Source organism: Sitophilus oryzae, unplaced genomic scaffold (genome assembly GCF_002938485.1).
Source record: "Sitophilus oryzae breed Bouriz unplaced genomic scaffold, Soryzae_2.0 scaffold_1396_pilon_pilon, whole genome shotgun sequence".
In the NCBI taxonomy this organism is placed as follows: domain Eukaryota; kingdom Metazoa; phylum Arthropoda; class Insecta; order Coleoptera; family Curculionidae; genus Sitophilus; species Sitophilus oryzae.
This window is the reverse complement of record NW_022146055.1, coordinates 13,642,277-13,667,204: the sequence shown is the minus strand read 5'-3', so window position 1 is coordinate 13,667,204 and position 24,928 is coordinate 13,642,277. Positions and strand designations below refer to the sequence as shown.

Below are 24,928 nucleotides of genomic sequence, written 5' to 3'. Positions count from 1 at the left end.
CAAATATCTCGAAAACCATTACTCGTAGCTATTTTTACCAAGAGATCTTTTTCACGTAAAAAATATAGTAAATTTATATTTTTTTACTCAGTAGTTTTATACAGGTACGGACGAAAATTTATTACTCTTCAAACCAGTTAAAAAATATGTAGGTGGCGCCCTCTACTAGCAGAAATCATATTGACATCAAAATTAAATTTCTCATGTTAAAAAACTCCCAGACACCAATTTTCATCCAAATATTGACGTTACTTCAGAAATTATTTGGAAAAAGTCAAAATAAAAATGAAACTTCTACACCCTGTATCTCCGAAACTAAGTATTTTAGGACATACATTTATACGAACTTTTCTATTTATTTTTATCTGCAGAATATGCTGCCGAAGTTTCCGGAATACAGTTCGGACCACCCTGTATATTTGACGTGAAAACACGAATATGGTTATTTTGGTTAAAAATTCTATTTTCCCTCTCTCTGGATCTTTTTGATAGCATCACTGGTTGCCAGTAATTGGAACGGCTCTGGTAGAAAATAAATAGTTTAAATCCAAGATTAATGTTTCAAAATAATAATACATCAAGACAGCTAAATAAAAAGTTTTATTGTTTTATAACTGTATCCAAACTTCCATATTTATATCTATCTGTTAAAAAATGCATAGGTTTGAGGTGAAAGACATGGTACCTATACTGTTAGAATAAATATTTAACTGATAGCTCAGTCAAATTAGAAAAATCCGTGGAAAAAAATACCACAGTTTTGAAAATGGTTTTAAATAATTTCTCTAGACTTGGGCTGATGTGTGTCAAAAGTCCCCAAAGATAGACGATGAGCTCGAGGAGTGGGGAGGAGTTAAATGTCAATTTTTTTTGACTTTTTTGCTTATATCTCGGAAGCTATGGCATCTACTACTTTTGAATTGAAGAATTTTATGAAGGTATTTCTTGTTTCCGACACAAAAATTAATTCAGAATCATAATAATTTACTATTATTTTATAAATGTATTATTATTTATTTTGTTTCTTTAATATATTATGTACATAATGTCGGTTCTGATTCTTCTAATTACACAAAAATATAAAACAAAATAAATGAACAGAAAACATTATCCATGTTAACAAATAAATGACGCAGTCAAGGTGTGATTTATGTGAACCCATCACGTCTAAAATTTATAAAATCACAGTATATACTAAAAGTTATACTTAAAAATTCATGATATCGTACTTCTTCAACGCTATTTGAACGGAAAACGTACAATCGAAAGAAATGTGTTTGTACGGATTTGGAATATCTCATTTGATTTAGTATCCAAATTTATGAAGGGCATAGTTCGGAAACCATAAGTCCGGAAACAAAAATGTAAAGAATCACTTCATTTTATATAAAGAATCACAATTTTATAGAGAATTTTGTCAGCTTTATCTTTATATATAGAGCGCTTTTCGGTAGATGTCATAGTTTCCGAGATATAAGCAATAAAGAGCAAAAAAATTGACATTTAACTCTTCCCCACTCATCGAGCTCATTCGTCTATCTTCGGGAACTTTCGACACATATTAGCCCAAGTCTAGAGAAATCGTTTAAAACCATTTTCAAAATTGTGGGAATATTTTCTACCTATGGGCCTTTTTTAACTAATTTGACTGGGGTATGATTTCATTGGAGATAAACATTTTTTTTCATTTCATCATCAATAAATTAATAACAAATTATCTATTAGTATTTTAATAAAGCACGCTTTTAGATGTTTCAAAAAACTTTTAATAAGAGTAACTTTAACTCTACATATATGTTTCGGCTTGTTGGCCTTTTTCAAGAGTTTTTAGGAACTAATCGTCTAACTACACTGTAACTATATATATATATATAGAGTTTTCATTAATTTTGTGATTATTTACTATACAATGAGTTGCAAGACCAGAACTATGCTGGAGATTATTAATAGACTTTACATGTTCTTTAATCCTTATATCTAAATTTCTACCTGTTTGGCCTATGTACACGGCATCACAATCATTGTAATCCACCCTATATAACTGTTCCTCACTGGACGGTACATCACTCACTTTTTCTTCCGGATCTGTTCTTTTACCTTTCGATAAGATTGTTTTAATGGGCATCGCGGAACTTACAGTCGTAGCAATGGGTGGTAGTTTAGGTAACTCCACTTGCTTCTTATTTCTACCCCTGAATAAGCGCCATCTTACAGGAGGTGAGTAATTTATTTCGCGAATTGTATCGACCGTGATTACTTGGGGATTGAAGGTGACATTCTTGGTGGTATCTGAAGGGGTTCTACAAACGCTACCCGAGTCTACAGATGAACTTGGTTTGCTGCTTGGATGGAATTGTATGGACCGATGCTCGTCGTCCATGCTGAGATCAATGGCGAGGTTTGATATGATGTCTGGATCGATTTCTTGAGGGGAAGTTGGGGACAGCAACTATTAAAAATATTACATGCATTAGTGGAAAATTACAATGAAAAGAATTAGTTATTATACAAATTTCAATCACAAACATATTTAGATAATTCTGAAAATTTTTGTGATGATACTGGGAAGAGGAATCGGATTGAAGAGAAATAATTTTCTGCAAAGTTTGCTAACTAGTGTTAAGATATTATTATATTAAAAAATGTCAATATCTATGTGGCGGATTCATCTCTCCAAAAAATCCTATATGGGTATTTCGCCACAGCAAGAAAATCTACAAAATAAAATAGTTATTTTTTGTAACCACTTCTGCGTTAATCCCAAACGGAAATTACTTGTCAGAAGTTAGGTATACAGATATAAAAATTTTCCTAATGAACAAAAAAATGCTTAACGTCTAGGAAAGTGTATCGCTTTCCGTCGTCGGAATCAAAAAAATACAAAGAATAAAGAAAAAACTATTTAAAATATTTAAATTCAACTATTCGAGAACACTTTAGTTTTTTAAAACAGACCGTTGACGTTCTGTTAAAATGATATTATATCAAGTTAAACTTCAAAATTAACAATTATTACCTGATAATAATTACTTAATAAGGTAAAACCAAAAAGCCCCAAACTTTCTGTATGATTATTTTTAATTTTTACGTATGTTATAAACATAATAATACCATAAATAAACATTTATGGTATGTTCTTTAAAAATTAAAGAAGTGATTGCCATCCATTACTAACATCTACAGATGCATGAGCAATTCATTTATTTGTATTAGATTGTATTAAAAAAAGCCTCTTTTATTATTCTTTTAGAGACTATCTCTTCTTTCATTATAATTTTGGCGTTATTAAAATTTATTCTGTGCCCTGTGTCCTATGAATGCTGACAAATCTTAGATTTGTGAAAATCTCCTTTTCTTAAATAATCTTTATGTACTTTAATTCGAAGATTTAAAGGTCTAGATGTTTCACCAATGTAAATTTATCGCATTCACATGGTATTTGGTATATTACATTTTTTGTTTGTTGTTCTGTATTCATTGGTTTAGTATGTGATAAAATTTTATACAAAATACACTTAGATCCATTTTGTCAAACAAAAAGTAGTTTCCGTTTGGGATTAACGTAGAAGTGTTTACAAAAAATAACTAGTTTATCTTGTAGATTTTCTTGCAGTGGCGAAATACCCATATAGGATTTTTTGGAGAAATTATTATATTAAAATTTTCAGATTATAATGGTACACACTATACCGATCTGGTCATCGAGACTGCGCGGTCTGGATTTTAACGTGCAAGACAGTGATGTCGACAAAATAATGGAAAACAACCAAAACAATTAAAAACAAATTAACAACCAAATGTATTAAAAAGAGATAAAAGTTGGGTTTATACATTCCTTCTATGCGGTATTGCCGGATTTAACATCAAAATTTCAAACAGCACAAGTAGGCGTTTATGAAAAATGTTGCATCTAGGTTTGGAACTTTATTATTCACAATTAGTTTCTCATTTTACTACAGCTATAATAGATTATTGTATTTAGCTTAGATATATTATCTTCATTTCAGTAAAAAAAAATATGTTTTTAGTTTGCCACAAACGTAAAAACCGGCAACAGTGTATGCCGCTTTTTAATCTGTCTCTCAACCGGTCATTTATATTTATCTCTGTCGCATGCATTAAACTACAGACCACGCAGATGAAGTGACCAGGGCTTCTTATTCAACATATATTTTGTATGAAGTTTTTTCCCATTTAAGGTGATGAGACTCATGAGAGAGAGAACTGACCAGAGCTAGTATATGTATACACAGATGCATAAAAAAGGTAACGGAAAAAACTTTTATCAAATTTAAAGAGTCATTTTATATTTTTTTTTTATTTTCAGCCATATTTTTATAATTTTTAGCAAAGTGTATATAAATATATCAAATTCACTTTCTAAAGTCAGTTTTTTATAAACTTTAGTATTTGGCTAATTATATGGGGTTAATCGAAGAGTGTTTTTTTATCTTAATTTTAAAACACCCTGTGCTATGATTACGTGAGAAAATTTTGCTCCATCCTTATTTTTCGGTTCGAATTATGTCTCCTAAGCATTTTATTTTTTGGCTCATGTCAACACATACCTTGATTAATTTTTGAGAACAAGACGAACTTGACACCAGAAATTTACAATTTTTTGTATTGTCATTAATTTCTGCTTTTATTTTTTAATATGACCAAGTCGCAATATAATATTAATTATATTGAATCTTAAAAAGCGGTACAGTCTTAGGTTTAATAAACATTAATAGAACTAAACATATTAAAAGACTTAACTGTAATAATTAAGTATACAAACAGAAAAAAACTTGTAAGTAATAAACTAATACGAATTTATGTATGGTAATCGCAATACAATTTCCGATGCACGTGATCAACTTTGAGTGACAAACGATGGCGACAGCGCTGCCAGATTGTGATGGATTTATGAGATGAATCTTAATTAAAAATTGACAAGCAATATATTTATTATATCGTTAAAAAAACGTTTTATTTTTAATTTAATTACTAATATTTTAGTAATTGATTTATTTGTTTTATAGCTTATTATTGGCAAAAACTAGTCCATTATAAAGATTATTCTAAGCGTTATTATGGGGTTATTTATTTATTGATGTACATCTTACAACGCCATAAGTGGTAATAACAAGTAAGAGGGTGCTATTAATGCACAAACTAATAATCACAGAATTTAATAACAACTACCGTAGAAATAACTTTGAAAGTGGTGTAATGTGCTTATCAATCAAACTTCCTTCTCTGACTGCAGTCAAGAGTAATAAAGGACCTTTATTGTCACGTTCTCGTTCAAAATAGTTTATTAGGGAAGCTACAAGCTCTTTGCTTCGACTATTTAAATGATTCGGCATATTTTCAAATAATAATTTCAAGAAATACAATACAAAAACTCGAAAATTTAGTTCTTAAAAGAACTGTTTGTGCTTAAAAGTACAATTTTTAAAAAAAGACTATGAAAATAGGCAAAAACGAAAATTACTCACAAAGATTCAACAACAACACGATATTATACAAAATAATGACAGACATTAGGATAACTGTCAAATAATAAACGACAACCTTGCTGAAAACGGCGCAATGTGACCAACATAGCGATAATAAAATTCGGTTTAAACTAATTTTTGCAGCTTTAATCTAAATAAAATATCTGTTACAATCATTTGCTCTATAAAGTAAAATAAAAACCTGCTCGGTATCTTAAATTATACAACAAATTTAAATATTTTTGCCAAAATTTTATTTAGTCAGATTTATATTATATAGACTTTAGTGTCAATGTTGATATGATTTATGACGTGCATCGGAAAATGTTTTGCGATTGCAATATGTATTGCCATCCCTGGCTGTCAACTGCTTGTAGATGTCGGTTTATGCTGTTAATGAGGCAGCAAACAACATATTGTGTTATGTTTTCCAATTTTTCTGTAAGATTTAGCGAAGTTTATTTATCGAAGCTGGTTTGGTTAGATCACTTCATAACTTCTAACTCTCTTGCCAAGCACGTCCCAAACTATGTTCTATAGGGTTTAAATCTCGCGAACACACTGGCCCCTTCATTTTGATGATACCAACCTCTTCTAGGTATTGTGTAATTGCCTCTAATACCACCTAATACATTGCCACCTCTTCATATTAAAAAATAGCATCAAAAAGTAATGATTGAAAAAATTGCAATCTGTTGGTGATAAGTTCATTTCGCTCTTAAAAATTAACTGAATCATGTGTGGACATGAGTTTAGGAATAACGTTTTAGGAAAATTTGCTTACGAAATTATTACAACTCTTCGATTAACCCTGTATAATAAGCCAAACACTAGAGTTTATAAAAATCTGAGTTTATGAGAATTAAAGCTGATATATTTATATACAGTTTGCTAAAAATCATTAGCAATAAAAGAAATGTAACAATTTAAATTTGATGACAAAATGTTCCGTTCTTTTTTTTTTCATCTGAATGTGTACCAATTTATTCAGCGCCATCTGATGTTTAAAAACACTATACCTGTTATTAAAGTAATTTTATATTTGAATAATAAATTGTCTCTGACCTGTGGATAGACGGGTGTTGTGGGTGATCGTGCAAAATATTCGGATGGAGGACTTCCTTCCACGAGTAGATCTGCATGCATTTCTAAAATATTCGAGTCTGAGTTAAAAAATTCTTTGCAGCCGGCACTTGCCAAAACGTTGTCTAGAATATCTTCTGCCGATTGAAATTCGCTGCCACTTGAATTTCGTCCATCTCTGAATGGTCTAAAATATTAAGCAATAATATCATAAATATGTCAACATTAAAATTTGTTAATACTTACGTTACTTCTAAGGTAGCTTTTTGACAATTTTCCTTTCCCTGTTTTGGTGTTTCACGACAACATTTATTACCGCTTGAAGCTGACTCAAAACTAAGGTTACTACTCGAAGAGCTCTCCAGGTTGTTATTATTTACAATTAATCTAGGAAATATTTTACATTGCTCGAAACTTCGTATGTTGCGTATGTCATCTGCGCACGTGCTTAAATTTCCTATTATTTTTGGAGTTCGTCTCATCACCTTAAATGGGAAAAAACTTCATACAAAATATATCTTGAATAAGTTAAGGGACTTTACTGCAAATATATTTTCTTGGAATAAATATCTTTTCAATTAATCTTAGGCTTAGTTAAAATTAAATTAATTGAGTAGTATTGAATTATATTTAGTAGTATACAGGGTGGTCTGAACTGTATTCCGAAAATTTCGACAGAATATTGTGCAGATAAAAATAAATAAAAAAGTTCGTATAAATATATGTCCTTAAATGCTTAGTTTCGGAGACACCCTGTAGTAGAATTTTCATTTTTATTTCGATTTTTGCCAAATAATTTCTGAAGTATCAATATTTTGATGAAAATTGGTGTCTGGGAGTTTTTTGACATGATAAATTTGATTTTGATGTCAACATGACTCCTAATTTCTTCTAAATTTCCGTGACTTTTTATGTAAAAAATATCTTTTGGTAAAAATCGCTACGAGCAACCGTTCTCAAGATATTTAAAATAGAATTAGTTAATTCATGTCATTATTGACAAAAAATAAACATGTTGAGAGTAGATAGTTATTTGACTGAAATTATTTTTTTTGTAGTGCACAAAACATTTAAAATTTATGATTTCAGTCTAATAACTATTTAGTCGACATGTTTAATTTAAGTCAATGATGATAGGTATGAATAACTTCGATTCCAAATATCTCGAGAACCATTACTCGTAGAGATTTTTACCTAGAGACCTTTTTTACCTTATTTACGTAAAAACGTCGTAAATGTATATTTTTTTACTTAGTAGTTTTATATAGGTACGGACGAAAAGTTATTATTCTTCAAACAAGTTCAAAATATGTAGGTGTTGCACCCTACAAGTAGGAGTCATATTGAAATCAACATCAAATTTCTCATGTCAAAAAAAACAGACACCAATTTTCATCCAAATATTGACGTTACTTCAGAAATTATTTGGAAAAAAATCGAAATAAAAATGAAACTTCTACATCCTGTATCTACGAAACTAAGCATTTAAGGACATATACACACACCGGAAAAGTCTAGGGATATTACAGTTTTATCCAGCCATTGTCAGTAATTTTATTATTTGCATTTCTGATAATAAAATTAAAATAAACAAACAGTTTACAGGACGTATTGGAAATAAAAATGCGAAATTTACCGAATTTTTCAAATTTACCTTGATTTCTATTGAACTCAAAAAAATACACACATTTTTTTTAATTCTAAACTGTGAATTAAAAAAAAATGATAAAACCATTTTTACTTAATAAAATGTATGGCCTCCTCTACTGTTTATTACAGCCCTACATCGTCTCTCCATGCTCCTGATCAGTTTGTCGATCTCTTCTTGAGGTACAGGCTGCCACGCTGCATTCACGGCCCGAACCAGATCCCTACGAGTTTCACGAGGCATACCCATTCTCAAAATGCTTCTTTGGACCGCGTCTCATACGTGCTCGATGGGGTAGAGGTCAGGAGATTGTGCCGGCCAGGGTAAGATGTTTAATTGATGAGCATTGATAAACTCACTTACCACTGGCTGTATGAGGCCGTGCATTGTCATGCATGATAATGAAGTTTCTCCCAAAATCATTGGCATATCGTAACACGACAGGCTCAAGAATTAAATCACGATATGTGATTCCTGTTAGAAACCTTTCAAGAAAAACGAGATCGGTTTTTCGGTCTAACAGAACTCCTCCCCAGACCATAACTGTTCCACCTTGATAAGGGTGTACTTCCTGAACATGATCCAACCGAATAAAATTTCCCGGTTCTCTCCATACCCTAAGCATTCTCGAATCCGGATGAATTCCAAAGCTTGATTCATCCGTGAAGAGAACATTGGCCCATTGTCCCTTCGACCACTGAACATGATCTTGAGCCCACAAATATCGTACCTCTCGATTTCCTCTCGTTAAGGGTTGAGCTCTCCAGGGGAGTCTGCTTCTTAAGTTGACCTCTCTTAATCTATTGCGAACAGTGTCAGGACTAACGGTTACATTATGTGTTTTCTGGAGAATTAAACTAAGCTCTGGTGCTATAAAAGTCGGTCGGCGTCGAGCATTTAATTGTAAAAAATGATCTTGCTGAGGGGTAGTAATGCGATGTCGCCTTGTGTGCCTTTCAGCAACATCACCACCTTCACGGTAGCGTGTACTTAATCGCGATATTACACTTTGCGTTGTATTTAATGCTCTAGCTACGTCGATATGGCGCATTCCAGCTTCAAGCATAACCATGGCCCTTAGCATTTCGTCTCTGTTAAGATGACTACGCTCCATAATGTCGTTTTATACTAAACAGAGTTATTTGAATGAATTCTGGCCAGTTATCATAAAAACATAGCCAGTACAGGTTAAATTCGAACAATTGATGCTAGGTGCTTTTTATACATTTGACAAAAAATGTACAAACACTTCTGCAAATATCCCAAATTTAGAAATAACTAGTGTGACTACTTCGTTTCAATCGAAGTAGAGAGAATCGGCCTACAAATATGTGGTTGTTTATTCAAAACATTTATTTTTAACTTTAATAAAATGATATCCCTAGATTTTTCCGGTGTGTGTATTTATATCAATTTTTTTACTTATTTTTATCTGCAGAATATGTTACCGAAGTTTCCGGAATACAGTTCGGACCACCCTGTATAAAAAATTAGACATGTTTTTTTTATAGACACTTTAATTATGCAGACTAAATATCTTTAAATATACCATTAAATATATAAAATAAATACATGGCCCCAGTGATGCCAACTCGTGGGAAAATTCGTGATCCAGAGGGAAAAGGGAAATTTTAACTCAAAACATCATATTCGTGGCAAATTCTAGAATCGTGTATTTATTCACCAAAAATATAGTTATGTGTCCGCATTTCTGAGCAAAGTGATAAAATTCAAACTAGCATTACCGCAACTAAATACAAATTTTTGGTGGCGTCAGACGGAGGTATTCCCTTAAAAAAAAGGTGAATTTTAAATAAGTGCAAATATTTATAGGGATGGTATCTGGACAGGGTGTGGATCTTAAAGAAGTGCAAATATTTTCAGGGCTGGTCGATCTCGATAAAAGAAACATATTTTCTCTTTACCGCTTTCCAGATAAGTCCAAAATAACCAAGTTATTATAATTTGCAAATTTCCAAAAAAAAATAATTTTTGAGAACCACTGGATCTTTTCTGGGTTTTCTTTCTTGTAAATTTAATATATTACCCATCTGCCATATTATCAAGAAATTATGTTATTTAACTAAAAACGAAAAGAATCAAAAACATTTTAAAAAAAAAATCAAATTTTCAATAATATTAAATAAATAACTAATAAATAAGTGCAAATAATAATTATATTTATTTGCAGTTATTCTGATTCTCCCTGAAGATTCTTCCTGTATATCGACCCCAGGAATATGCCTAAAGTTAAAAAATGATTTTTTTTGTTCGAAAAAAAAAATTTAATTTGAAAAAAAATTGAAGAGTATATTTAGAAATTTGTTTGGAATTTTTTTATAGTTAAAAAACATAATATCTGTGTTGTGTTGACAACACTATATTGAGAACTCGAGGGAATTTTTAGAAAAAACTGGAAATTTCCCCCGTCCGCGTGGGAAATTCTATTTCAGAAAGTTGGCAACCTGCAAGGCCCTTTACTCCTATAAAATTGATTTATATTATTTTACAATATAATCTAGATATTACATACTATACAGGGTGGTCCGAACTGTATTCCGGAAACTTCGGCAGCATATTCTGCAGATAAAAATAAGCAAAAAAGTTCCTATAAATGTATGTCCTTTCGTTTCAGAGATACAGGGTGTAGAAGTTTCATTTTTATTTCGATTTTTTCTAAATAATTTCTGAAGTAACGTCAATATTTCCATGAAAATTGGTGTCTAGAAGTTTTTCGACATGAATTTAATTTTGATGTCAATATGACTCCTACTGATAGAGGGCGCCACCTACATGTGTTTTAACTGTTTTGAAGCTTAATAACTTTTTGTCCGTACCTGTATAAAACTACCGAGGGAAAAAATATACATCTCTGTGACTTTTTACGTAAAAATATCTTTTTGTAAAAATCGCTACACTCGTAACGGTTACTCAACCGTTCTCAAGATATTTAGAAGGGAAATAGTCAATATATGTCATTATTGACGAAAAATAAACACGTTGAGTAGATGTTATTTCACTGAAATAATAAATTTGAGAATTTTTTTTTTTTAAATTAATCATAAATTTTTCTGCAAAAAAATGTTGATAAAACAGTTTCTGTTGAACTTATGACACAAAAGCTTTCAAATTCATGATCTCAGTCTAATAACTATTTAGTCAACATGTTTAATGTATGTCAATGATGGCAGGCATTTATAATTTCGATTCCAAATATCTCAAAAACCAATACATTTTTTACGTAAAAAACGTCGTAAATGTATATTTTTTACTCGGTAGTTTTATACAGGTACGGACAAAAAGTTACAACTCTTCAAAACATTTATAAAATATGTAGGCCATAAATATGTATATGGCCCTCTACTAGTAAGAGTCATCAAAGTCAAATTTTTCATGTCAAAAAACTCCCGGACACCAATTTTCATCCAAATATTGACGTTACTGCAGAAATTATTTGAAAAAAAAATGAAATTTCTACACCCTGTATCTCCGAAACTAAGCATTTTAGAACATAGATTTATACAAACTTTTTTACTTATTTTTATCTGCAGAATATGCTGCCGAAGTTTCCGGAATACAATTCGGACCACCCTGTATATAGAATTAAAATTGAAAATTAATTGATTGCAGATTAATGATAAGTTATCATGAATATATATTACAGCTAATTAATCTTACAAAATAATTTTGATTAATTAATTTACCTTCGGTGTTGCACAGATATCAACCACAACACTTGTAGCAACTAAGCTGGCTCTTGAACTAATACTTGAAAGTTCTGACAAACTTTCTGGACTTGCCAATGGAGCTAATCCCAACCAGTCATCATATATTAAGTCTACTTTTGGAACTAAATTTAAACTTAAACTTTTTGTTATAGACGGTGGTTCTTCGTGCTAAAAGACAAATTGATATTTGTATTTATTTGTAACACATAGTTAAAAGAAAATCATACGAGACACCTAATATTAGAGCAAATTAAAACTAATTAGTAAATCATTAAAAATGAATCTTTTTATTTACATTTTCGTTTGTTTTGCCGCTCGTGTTAACAGCTAATAAATATTTCTTTTTTTATAAATATTATATATTTGTCTTTTATAATTCTTTTTCAATAAATATTTCTTTTTTATTTATATATTTTTTTAATTTATTGCCAACCAAACCAAACCAAACTATTTTAATAATTTTGGATCGCTTTGTATTGTTAGACTTCTTATACATAACTTACTCACATATGAGACACGTTTTTTACAATTTTTTTAAATGTCATATTTAAGTAACACAAAAATAACATTTTTTAACTAAGGTTTGTTGAAATATTTTAAATTGTTTACAGATTGACGTTTTAGTAAAAGTAATATATTTTTTTATTATTGTGTGTATTGTAGGTATAATTAATTTCTTAAATAATATTTGTTTTAAATGCGTAATTACCTTTGTCAAAGACACTTGTTGGCTCTTAAAAGAATAATCTGACTGATTGCTCCTTATCGAAATATTGAATCCAGATAATGGCTTACGAAACGACATGGGAGACGGGTGACTTTTAGTAGAAAAGTATCCGTTTGTAAACGAGGAATTACTAGAAGGACTTTGTAAAGACGTAAAACTAGTTTCTAAAAATAAATTCGGATTAGACGACGCAGAAAGGTAATTGGTAGTGGAATCTGTCGTTGATGACGATCGATGTGGTTTCTTTGGACCCGTTGTAGTTACAACCTGAAAGTTAGAAATAATTTCAGATATAGCAAAATTCTTTCATATCTAATTTTAACCGATAATTTGACATACACATTAGTTTGCTACGATGTTCTCTATCGGTATCTCGGAAACTAGTGGAGCTAGAGAGTCGGTCAAATATGGAAAGAATTGAAGTTTTGTGAGGACAAACATATGCGCCTTTTGAATTTTTGAAAAAGTTTATGGTTTACTAGATATTTAGACAAACACAAATTTCTACGATTTTAAAAATGCTTCCTAATTTCATTATAGTCTATTTTAGACAAAAAGTTTCCGGGCAAAAGTTGTAGAGAATCACATAATTAATGAGATTATGTTCTCCATTTTTTTCTAAAGCCTGTTAGTTTTGACATATGACACAAATATATTTTTTTTTAATTGAAAGTCATAGTTGGCTATATTTCTCGAAAAAATACTATATAGCGCTGGCAAGCTTTAAAAATTACGCTTTTTATGGAGTCATGGCCACCTATAATATCCATTTTAAGAAAACATATTTGTGTCAAAATGACAGGCTTTAGAAAAGGACGGAGAACAAAATCTCATTAAGGGATATGATCTGTGGAAATACGAAAGGGGGTAAGTGCCAAAATTATTTTTTCGAGATAAATGAGAAAAACACAGTGGAACTGAAAATAATAATATATCTTTTAAAATACATATAATATACATAAAAAATAAACGCTTTCTCTTGGCACTTGTAACTTTTGTTAGGACATGCATGGTATTTATTACGTTTCTAATGCAACAACTTAATATTGAAAAATTTGGCACTTACCCCTTTTGGTATTTCCACTCTCCAATTTTTACCTGAAAGCTTTTTGTGTAAAATGTATTATAATGGAATTGGAGAAAGTTTTTAAAATAGCCAAAATTTGTTTTTTTCGAAATATCTATTAAGCCATACACTTTTTCAAAATTGAAAAGGCGCATATGCATATGTTTGTTCTCACAAAACTGCAATTCTTTTCCAATTTAACCGACAATCTAACGTAAAGTAATTTCCGAGATACCCATAGAGGTCATTGTAAAAAACTCACCCTGTATATCAAGACTTATTAGTATTTTTATAAATAATTAAATTTAAAAAAAGCATCCATTATTCCCAAAGAGACCTGGTCTATAAGTTCAAAAGAAGAAAAAACCGAGACTTTGAACCTTTTTTTGTCTTTTGGATGAATAATTAAATTGATAAATAATATCTATATTTTTGTGACGGATTCATATCATTGGTATTATATAATTGATAAATCAGTAATTTTGAAAAAGCTTTCTTCATTGTTTTCTTTCTGTTTTTTATTCGACGCGACAAAGAATATAGTATTTATAATTATTATAAAAAATAAAGCCCTAGATTCAAAATATCTTTTAAATTGTTCTTTAGGGTTTTTTTTTAATTCTTATTTTAATTTATGGGTATAATTATTATTATTATTATGGGTACATTTATAATATATGTTAACTATTACTTTAAAATATCTTTACATTTAGTTCTTGACTTTATGGCTACTGATAAGGAACCTTTTTTCATGTTATTTCCTATATGCGTACCCCAGAAGTAAACTATATTAAGGGACAAAACATAGTTTTGAGAAAAACGAATTTAAAGTTTGTGTTTGAAGTTATATCCTAATTAGGCAATAATTTTCAAACCTATGGTTGTAATATTTGGTATATGAACAATTTGTTTTGAACTTAAATGAGATGTAAAACAGTTTTTTAAATAAATAATACCTACATTTTTTTGAGTGTTTTAACACAATTTGCTTATTAGAAAAAAAACATTTACAGGACTAAACTTATATTAAGCTTAACTTATAGTAGTCCCTATTTAGGCCAAAATGAATAAAGGAAATTTTAGGTCCAAAGCATTTTAGGTCTAAATAAAAGTATATACTACTGACATAATAAGAAAGCATTTAACATGAAATTGTAAAATAGGTATGTATGTTACAATTTGGCACCAATTTACTATTTTTATTAAGTTTAAATTGACTACCTTATAATAGCAAAACTGTCAAAATCAATTTTGGTCACTGTAGACCCACGGACATAACACACTGAGCTAACTAAAGATGTTTGAGCCAAACTGCGTTTACGTGACTTAAGCTGATTTAGCCTAGGTCTGACATGGGTCTTAATTTGATTTTAAATCGACTATTTTATTTACCGATGTACGTAAACAGCCGTTAAACGGTAGCATACTAAAATGCCGTTAAAATATATTGTGACGTCGTTCATGTCGGCTCCGTGGCTGAGGCTATCGCTTCGTTAGCGAATGGTCCGTGGTTCAAATCTCACGCCCACCAAGACTTTTTTATATATTTTTTTGCTTATAGCGTGATCTTATTGCATTGGTTTCACTCTTTTTGGTTGGATTGGTGGTTTAGTTATTTGGCGGGTTGGTTAGCGTGGTTATTTGGAGGGTGTTAATTCATTGGTTAGTTGGTTATTTGGTGGGGTTGGTTGGTTTTTACTAATTTATGTTTGTTTTTTATATTTTTTTTTATCAGTGTCGTTGGTTAAGTTAGTTATTTGGTGGGGTGAATAGCGTTGGTTAGTCCTTATTAAATTCCTATATTTCATAAAGCCGTCAAGTGCCTCACATCAACGACGTCATACCTATTAACGGCATTTTCGTAAGCTACCGTTTAACGGCAGTTTAAGTACATCCTTTATTTATTGGTACAGATAGCGTAAAACGAGAAAGAGCAAAGGATAGAACATAAAAAGTAACTGGACGTTAATATGCCCAATTTTGTACTTAACATAGTTTGCTTCTGGGGTACATATAAGTGGTTTTTTTTGTATATTTAATCTCCAAATATTTTCATCTAAGATAATTTGTCAGATTCTTTATATTTAATAATATAGTCGCATATATGTGTAAAGTGAACAATTGTATCATAACATATTATATTATTATAAAAACGATATTTTCTAAGGAATAAATATATAACGCATGCATGTAATAACAATTTCAGATTTACTAAATTTTAACTATGGTGCTGGCATGCTTCCATGCAAAATACCAGAATTTTTACTTACATACTATCTAGGATCACGATCACCTTAGTATAATTAAAAATAAGTTTAAGTTGAAAAAGGCACTTATCAATGCCTACAAATAGTCTAAAACTTATATGCAAGAAAGCTGAAAAAGTTGTTCTTAAGTAATGTCACTGTTTGAAAAAAAAAATAGTTGTGTATAAGTATACTAACAATACAAATAAAAAAGGTAAAAATATAGAGAAAATATATTTAACGGATAAATAACAAAATATATTTTTGATTTTAGTACAAAAATTAGGATTTTTTTAAAATATAAAACTAAATATGTGTAAATGATTTTTTTTCTAAAAGTAAGCTTAATAAATTAATAGACAAACGCAAGTGTAATCGGGTACTAGTAAAAGTGCACAGTGGAAACTATTGATTAATAGATTATAAAAACTTTAAAGGAGTTTGGATTGTGTTAATAAGCGTTAAGTTAAGTAAGGTGTAAAAATAATATTCAGAAAATGCAAATATTAAATGACTTAGTATTCATACATTTTAGTTTCCTAAAAGTGAGCATAAATTTGCATAGTATACAGGGTGGCGACTCTCATACGCCGTAGAGGCTCTAAGGAGAACGACAGTTTGTATTGAAATGAAATTTTGTGAGCATATGTAGGTTAATTCAGAGCATTTTTTAAAATATAGAGAGTTCTACAGGGTGTCCCCAAAAAAGTTGCATATCAAAGTTGTGTTTTTTGTAATGGAACGAGGGTGTTTTTATCAGTTAATATATAGGGATATATTAACTGATTTTCGGATTCTAGGAGAAAAATAAAGGTGACTTTTATTAATGAAGCATATACCTAAAATCTAAGGATTTTGACATATTTCACATTTTGTGAAAATGAAGGGTAAATTTTGAATTTTGATAACAACTACCTAAATTTTAGTTGACCTTGCTTGACTATAGCCTGATATTTAATTACAGTAACCATTGTTTGTTAAACCAAATTGAAATGTTACCTGAAAAATTATACAGGGTGAGACAAGATGAATATGGAACATTAGTCACTTTTAAAAGCAAATTGCTCCTTTATTTTAAATGGAACACCTAGTATATTACTTCGGTATTCAATGGAAAAAATTTTATATCTTCAAAATATTATTAAGGTTACCTACCCCTCAGACAAAGATTTTCCTAGATATTTTAATTTTTATGATTTTGCGTCAGTAGATCTTTATTATTTGAAAAAATCTAGGTGGCTGTGGTATATCTTTTGTAAATTTAACAAAAATTAAAGAATGTAGAGTAAAATACTCAACGGTAATAAAAAGATATACGTTTAAAACATATTTTAATTATTACAGAATTAAAACTAGATATAAACCTATAATTATGTGACAAACATTAGTTAGATGAAACCAAATGCTCAAAATGATTCCTTTCCTGTTAACTGCAAAAAATTATTGTCTTTTCAAGGCCGGGGCACACCTATCATGCACGTTTCCAATCGTCCGACTATATGAGAGGGAAATTGTACGTTATTTTAACCAGCGTAGTTTACACCTTTCCGATACGTGATTCATCCCCGCTCCTACTCGACTCCGTTCCTGCATCCGTTCGTGTTCCGATTGTCAGTCTATTCGTCGATGCCGGTGTGTGGTACGAGTGTCGTTTTGAACTATTTTTTATATTTTTGTTTTTGCTGTTTCATTTTTAGTTTTTTACTAAAATAATAAAAAATGTCAACAATAAAACCGCAGGAACTAATTGAAGAAGTGAGGAAATATGGGCGAAACTCCGACTACAAAAATATGAAATCTGCCTTTTTCGCTGTTCTCTATAAAAGCTTTGTCATTTTCCTCATCTTCTTCCAAACAAAGTGCCACCATGGCTAAATCACTGCTGGTAAAATTATTAAACATTTTGCGCACACGACGTCTTGCATGCGATGATTGTTGAATCAAGACTGGCGATTGTATCCAGCCGAAGCCCGAAATCGTGAAGGAGTCGGAAGCGTGTATGACATGTATGTACTCACCATTTCCGATCCCACAGCACACTTCTGGAGCAAAATTGGACCGGGGCCGGATCGGAAACGTGCATGATAGGTGTGTCCCGGCCTTCAAAAGGGTCTTCTCGAACAGCAACTACAATAATTTCTCTCATGTTCTCGACAATAGTTGGTCGAGTTTTGTAAACACTGTCTTTAACATATCCCCATAAAAAATCTAGACTAGATAAAATCAGGAGCAATTAAGTAGTCTATTAATTGGTGAAAGCACATTGCATTCACCAACTAATAGAATCATATCAATTCTTTCTGATGTAGGATAAGTTTGCATTTTCGGCAAATTCATGAGACATTTTTTTGTTTTAACTGACACAAAATGATAACTAGTTGTTAAAGTTGGTCTAATTAGACAGCTATGTTGAAGTAACGTCATACATATCACAGCCACCTAGACTTTATCAAATAATAAAGATCTACTCAGATGAAATCATATAAATGAAAATATCTAGGAAAAACTTGGTTTGAGGGGTAGGCAATCTTAATAATATTTTGAAGATATATAAATTTTCCATTGAACACCGGAATAATATACTGGGTGTTCCATTTAAAATAAAAGAGTAACTTACTTTTAAAAGTGACTAAGTCCATATTAATTTTGTCTCACTCTGTATAAATTTTCGGGTCAAATGTCAAATTGGTTTAACATACAGTGATTACTGTAATTAAATATCAGGCTATACAAGGTCAAGTAAAGTTTAGGTAGCTGTTATCGAAATTTAAAATTTACTCTTCATTTTCACAAAATGTGAAATATGTCAAAATCCTTAGATTTTAGGTATATACTTCTTTAATAAAACTCACCTTTATTTTTCTCCTAGAATCCGAAAATCAATTAATATATAGAGTGTTCCATTACAAAAAAACAAAATTATATGCAACTTTTTTGGGGACACCCTGTAGAACTCTCTATATTTTTAAAAAGTTCTGTGAATTAACCTACATATGCTCACAAAATTTCATGTCAATACAAACTGTCGTTCTCCTTGGAGCCTCCGCGGCGTATGAGAGGCGCCAGCGCCACCCTGTACAGTCAAAACTAATTATAACCTTATTAGTACGAAGTACTACTATTCTATCGTTCACAATTTAATAGCGGCTTGCAGAAACGACTGTAACTGGCACTCATGCATGAATTTTAATAGGTTGTGTACAGAAAGGCAGACAAACAGTAAAGATCAGTGAGAATCATACTGATAACAAATTTATGAAGCAGGTTCATTATTGCTTCCACTAATATTTAGAAAATTTATGATAAATAATGTAACTACAAATTTCCAGTTAATTTAACAATAAATTAAGAATTCATTTATTCAACAATATTAAAACTTGATAGTTGATTAAAAATCTCAGAAAGAAGTATACAGGGTGCTACAAATTCGGGGTACGAGCATTGGTATCTCGATAACCGTAAGAGATACGAAAATGGTTAAATTAGGGGAAAGATGCGCTTTGGGATGTTCACCAAGATGCCATCAAAAAAGTTTTAAAAATTTCAAGGATTGCTGAGTTTTTCAATTGGGTCAATTTTCCTTATTCAATGTTAATTAGCGCTGATGAATTTTGTAGCGATGAATATATCACATTAAATAATTTAAAAAACGAGAGTCGGACTTGAAATTATTTTAAATAATAATTAAATAGTTTTCTTGTTGTTAAAAAAAGTATAGAGTATGGCATATCATTGTAAGCAGGAGACCGAGTTGTTTCAAAAACTAAAATAAAAAAATGCATGTCCGTATTTTAAAAAAATAAGTTGGCCCCTGTATCTCATAAATTATCAGCTAATTTAAAAATCTAAAAGTACTATCAGATATTTCTAATAAAGTGTCTATGAGAACGTGCAATTAGTTTTTTGATTTTCTGAAAAGTAACGACAGGAAAAAATAAAATTGATTTCTAAAAACATCTGTTTTCCAAAAAAACTCAACAATCCTTGAAATTTTAAAACTTTTTTGATGGCATCTTGGTGAATATCCTAAAGCGCAACTTTGCCCCAATTTAACCATTTTCGTATCTATTACGGTTTCCGAGATACCAATGCTCGTACCTCGAATTTGTAGCACCCTGTATAACAAATGTAGTTGATAAAACATTTCTCATATAAATAATAAAATTAAATTAATGTAACTACCAAATAAAATTCATGACAAAGATTTTTCATATCTATTTTTTTAGTATCCAGGGTCACCACGTACGAAACTCCGTTTTAGCTAAACGATTAGATTTTTGCAAATTGTTTTAGGTTCGTTGATGGACTATTACACCTACAATTTAAAAACATTTTTACAAGATACTACTATACTGTAAAATTATTTTTAAATTGTAGCTCTAACAGTCCTTCAACAAACTCAAAACTTACAATTTGTAAAAACCTAATCGTTTAGCTACAATACTCCGTGTCGTATGTGGTAAACAACCCTGTACTTGTTGCATGGTTTATAATGGTGTCTATCCTAAAAACATTTTGTTGTATACATTATAAGGGTGCGCCAAAAAAAAGTTATGATGTAGTTTTAAGGTTGTTGTAAATTGCACCATTGACTTCTTCCTCGGTATTTTTCGTCTTTTGTATATGCGGTTATTAGTTATAAAATTTAAATAAGTGATTTAGTAAAACCAAATAGATTTAAGTCATTTAACATTATATTTTAAATGGGTTCTAGTAAACTTTAGGTACCTCGGAATTTCACACTTTTCTTTGTTTTCTTAGAAAGATTACTGTAAATAGAGCATATTAAGACAATAAATTTGTTGGATCATACAGTTTTTTTTTAGAAAATCACAAATAAAGTTCAAAAAATGTCAACATGTATGTATGTTCAGATTGTTCAGGTATGTTTGGCGAGTTGGTTAGCGTGGTTATTTGGAGGGTGTTAATTCATTAGTTATGATTTTTTCAGATAGACGTGAATTTAAGGTAATAGTCAGTTAATTTCAAATTCAAACACAAAATATAAAATAAACACCGAAATCGAAAATAAATAGCAACCCTATTATAACCCTAAAGTAAAAAAAAAGGAAAGTGCTTCATCTAAATATTTTTTCGTTTTAAACTGTTCTATAGCAATAGAGCTTTCGACTAAAAAAATAAAAATTGCGAAATTCTGAGGTACCTAATGTTTACCAGGCCCTTTAAATGGTTAGTAGAACAAAACTATATGCGTCTAGATTAAAAAAGGAACAAACTGGAACAAGTTTTATTATACAAAAAAATGGAAATCGTTACCAAAAAGCGATAAGAAGGGATACTAAGTATAAAGTTACTCTACCTTATGTCTGAAGGCGGAGGCCTGAGATCGGATGCCGACACTTCGGCCCTTTCTAGATCCTGAGGATGGTGATGAGGGTTCTTGTCCACCTGTCACACACTGCCAATCAGACACCACTCATCAACACGAGCACTGACTTGTTGGTGCAATAGTAGTTTCAATACAGACAAAACATAAGACTCTCTTTCTTATGTTATTTGTCGTGATTGAACGAGTGAGTGATTTTAGTTGAATTGGAAAGTAAATTATAAATATGAGTAATTTACCGTGAGAGACCCCCCATTGATCATGTACATTCATTTTCATAAGTTTGAAAAGATTGTAAAAAATTATATTGTAAGTAAAAATTTGGTACACTTGCCTACTGGTATACTTTTTACAAAACAAACGACATTTATCTAATTAATATAATTAATTGACTTAAGTATCGTATACTTGAAATCAGTTATGCAAAAAATATTTGTTAATTTGGTATTTGGAAGCCTTTTTCAATAGTATGACATAATTTTTTTTTCTGCGGAAATGCATAATCCGGAGTTTAACCATACCATAGTTTAACCAACCTTTTTTATTGCAAATAATTAATTTTCATACAATTTTATGACACCCGTATTTTTTTATTTTATTTCAATTTCATCCCATTTTTTTAAAAAATTAATCAATACCTATTAAGAATTTCAAATTTACACTTTGGCAATCTTTGACGTCACCTATCAAAAGTGTCACGGTTTGCCACCAGAGACGCTGGTGGCCGGCGTCGAAGCGGTTTGAAATCTAACCTCGAACCCTCGAACGCCTCGAATATCCGAACAACTTTGGTAGTGTTTAGTGCTTCGATAAAAATGGCAGTAACCTATTAATTATAAAAATTTAAGTTTTAATTTCTAAAAAATGTCTATACCTATGTGGCGGATTCATCTCTCCAAAAAAATTCTTAATGGGTATTTCGCCACTGCACAGCAAGAAAAATCTACAAAATAAAATAGTTATTTTTTGTAAACACTCTTGCGTTAAACCTAAACATACACTGCTTGTCAGAAGTTATGTTTACAGTAATACAAATTTGCCTAACAAAGAAAAAAATGCTTAACGTTTCGGAAAGTTTATCTCTTTCCGTCGTCGGAAGCAAAAAAATACAAAGAATAAAGAAAAAAACTATTTAAAATATTTCGAACTATTCAAGAACACTTTACTTTTTTTAAAACAAATACGTCTACAAGAAATCGTTGACGTTCTGTTAAAATGACATTATATCAAGTAAAACTTCAAAATTAACAATTACTATCTGATAACTATTATTTAATAAGGTAAAACGAAAAAACCCAAACTTTCTATATGATTATTTTTAAATTTTACTTATGTTATGTTTATTTTTGTTATGTTCTTTAAAATCAAAGAAGCGATTGCCATACATTACTAACATCTACAGATGCAAGAGCAATACATTTATTTTTATTAGATTGAATTAAAAAAGACTCTTTTATTTTTCGTTTAGAGGCTATCGCTTCTTTCATTATAATTTTGGCGTTATTAAAAAATTTATTCTGTGCCCTGTGTCCGATGAATGCTGACAAATCTTAGATTTGTAAAAATCTCCCTTTCTTAAATAATCTTTATGTTCTTTAATTCTAACATTTAAGGGTCTAGATGTTTCACCAATGTAAAATTTATCGCATTCACAGGGTATGTGGTATATTACATTTTTTGTTTGTTGTTCTGTATTCATTGGTTTAGTATGTGATAAAATGGATCTAAGTGTATTTTGTGTTTTGAAAGATGTTCGTATGTTATATTGTTTTCCTATAATTCTTATTTTTTCTGAAACGCCTCGTATGTATGGAATTGTAAGTTGTATATATTGTGTATTATTATCATTGTGTCTATGATTTGGGGTTTGTATTTCGTTTAATGTTTTGTCAATAAAATATGGTGGATAATCGTGTTTTTAATGCTGATAGGTGACGTCACAATTGTCTATGCGTCATTTCAAAGCAGTGAAATTTGTATTGAATTTGATTTATTATTTATTGCTTAATTGTAACTTCGTTGCATTTCTAATATTATTGCAGTGCAGTGGCGAAATACCCATAAAGGATTTTTTGGAGAGTTTTAATTTCTAGTAGTAAAAATATAAAAGTAAATTTAATATTGGGGTAATAAAGAATAATCCCACATAAAAAAGTATTTTTTATACGATCTTAAGTTTAACGATCTTAATAAAAATATAAAAACGTGATTTTAATATATATATGGTGTAAATATGGTAGCAGAGAACTAGACACGCCATAATATTATTCTTCAAAAGCTCGCACCCTCTGTCAACTATTCAGTCAAATGCTGTCATTCAGTCAAACACGTCATTTCAAACCAGTGAAATTTGTATTGAATTTGATTTATTATTTATTCCTTAATTGTAACTTCGTTGCATTTCTTTTTGTATTGAAGGAGTACTTTTTAATCACTTCAATTGATTTTTATATTAAAAATAACTAAAATTTACTATGGTTAAACACCGGATTTTTTGTTTCTCAAACTTTAGAATACCTGAAACCAGTTACATGAAAACACCTTTCTGTTTTTCATTCTAGAAAATTTTCTGAACATAGACACCAAAATAAAAACACTAAATTGATGTCTAAATTACAGTATCTATTAGGTTAAGTTCATACATACACAATAAAAGTGTTTAGAATGTAAAGCAGGACCACGTTTTCATGTAGAGAAGCAAGAGAATGATGTATTTCCCCAGAGAAATTTTTATGAATTTGTGTTTGGGGAGGCTTCTATATACTGGATGTTTTTTTATAAGTGATTTCAAGTAAGAAAAAAACTTCACCAAATTATTTTTTTTTTTTGTATATTTATAAATATATTATCCTTGTGCATTTACCATGGTATCAACATTAGTTTTTACAAGTAAGTAGGGTATCTATTATTTACTGGTATTTTCTAATAGATCCTAAGACTTTTTGAAAAACTTTCAAACTATCGAATAGCATGTAAGTAAGTTTGTCTGTCTCTGATAATAATTTAAAAAAACCTTAGATCATATTTATAATATTTAACGCTTAATGAAGTTGCTTGTTGGAATATTAATTATACTTTTATGGTATATATTCATAATAATCAACTCAACTAAATTTAAGTTTAGTGTATTTAGTTTCATACTATTGAGTAAATCAATATAAAATGACTTAATATTAATATGTGCCCAGTAATAATAAAGCAAAGGTAATAAAACATATTTATGAGTAAATTTTATTAGCAAACATCTAAATAATACAAAAACAAAAAATAATATTAGGTATAAACAAAAAAATACAGAAAAGCAATAAACTGAACATAATATATGTATTTCTAATAAACCTGATATTTAAAAAAATAATTTTTTTTCATTGTCTTAGAACTAACAATTAATTTAATGCAAGAATGAGACAAAAACAGTTCAACAAAATCACGTTTTAGTTTAAATCTACATTGATCATATTTTTTTTAGTTTTCTTGATATAACTTCAAATTGATATAAGCAAGCACGAAAAAAAATAGAAACAAAGGGTAAAGAAAAAAAAAGAAAAATAATTGCAATAAGACTAGTAACAATCTAACCAAACAGCAATCACATAA

At 30.1% G+C, this 24,928-nt stretch overlaps 1 protein-coding gene across 1 annotated transcript in view; it reads right to left on the bottom strand.

The window, feature by feature from the left end:
- Positions 1 to 1,148: 1,148 nt before the first annotated feature.
- The window catches only part of LOC115875784 (sn1-specific diacylglycerol lipase alpha), a 172,300-nt gene continuing 148,520 nt past the window's right edge, over positions 1,149 to 24,928 (bottom strand). Inside the window, exons 14-20 of the mRNA XM_030891288.1 lie at positions 21,305 to 21,403; positions 12,655 to 12,939; positions 11,922 to 12,113; positions 6,816 to 7,054; positions 6,552 to 6,756; positions 2,007 to 2,449; positions 1,149 to 1,167 (exon numbers count right to left, since the gene is read on the bottom strand). Coding sequence (XP_030747148.1) covers positions 1,149 to 1,167; positions 2,007 to 2,449; positions 6,552 to 6,756; positions 6,816 to 7,054; positions 11,922 to 12,113; positions 12,655 to 12,939; positions 21,305 to 21,403 — 1,482 coding nt within the window. The remainder of the gene's footprint in view (positions 1,168 to 2,006; positions 2,450 to 6,551; positions 6,757 to 6,815; positions 7,055 to 11,921; positions 12,114 to 12,654; positions 12,940 to 21,304; positions 21,404 to 24,928) is intronic.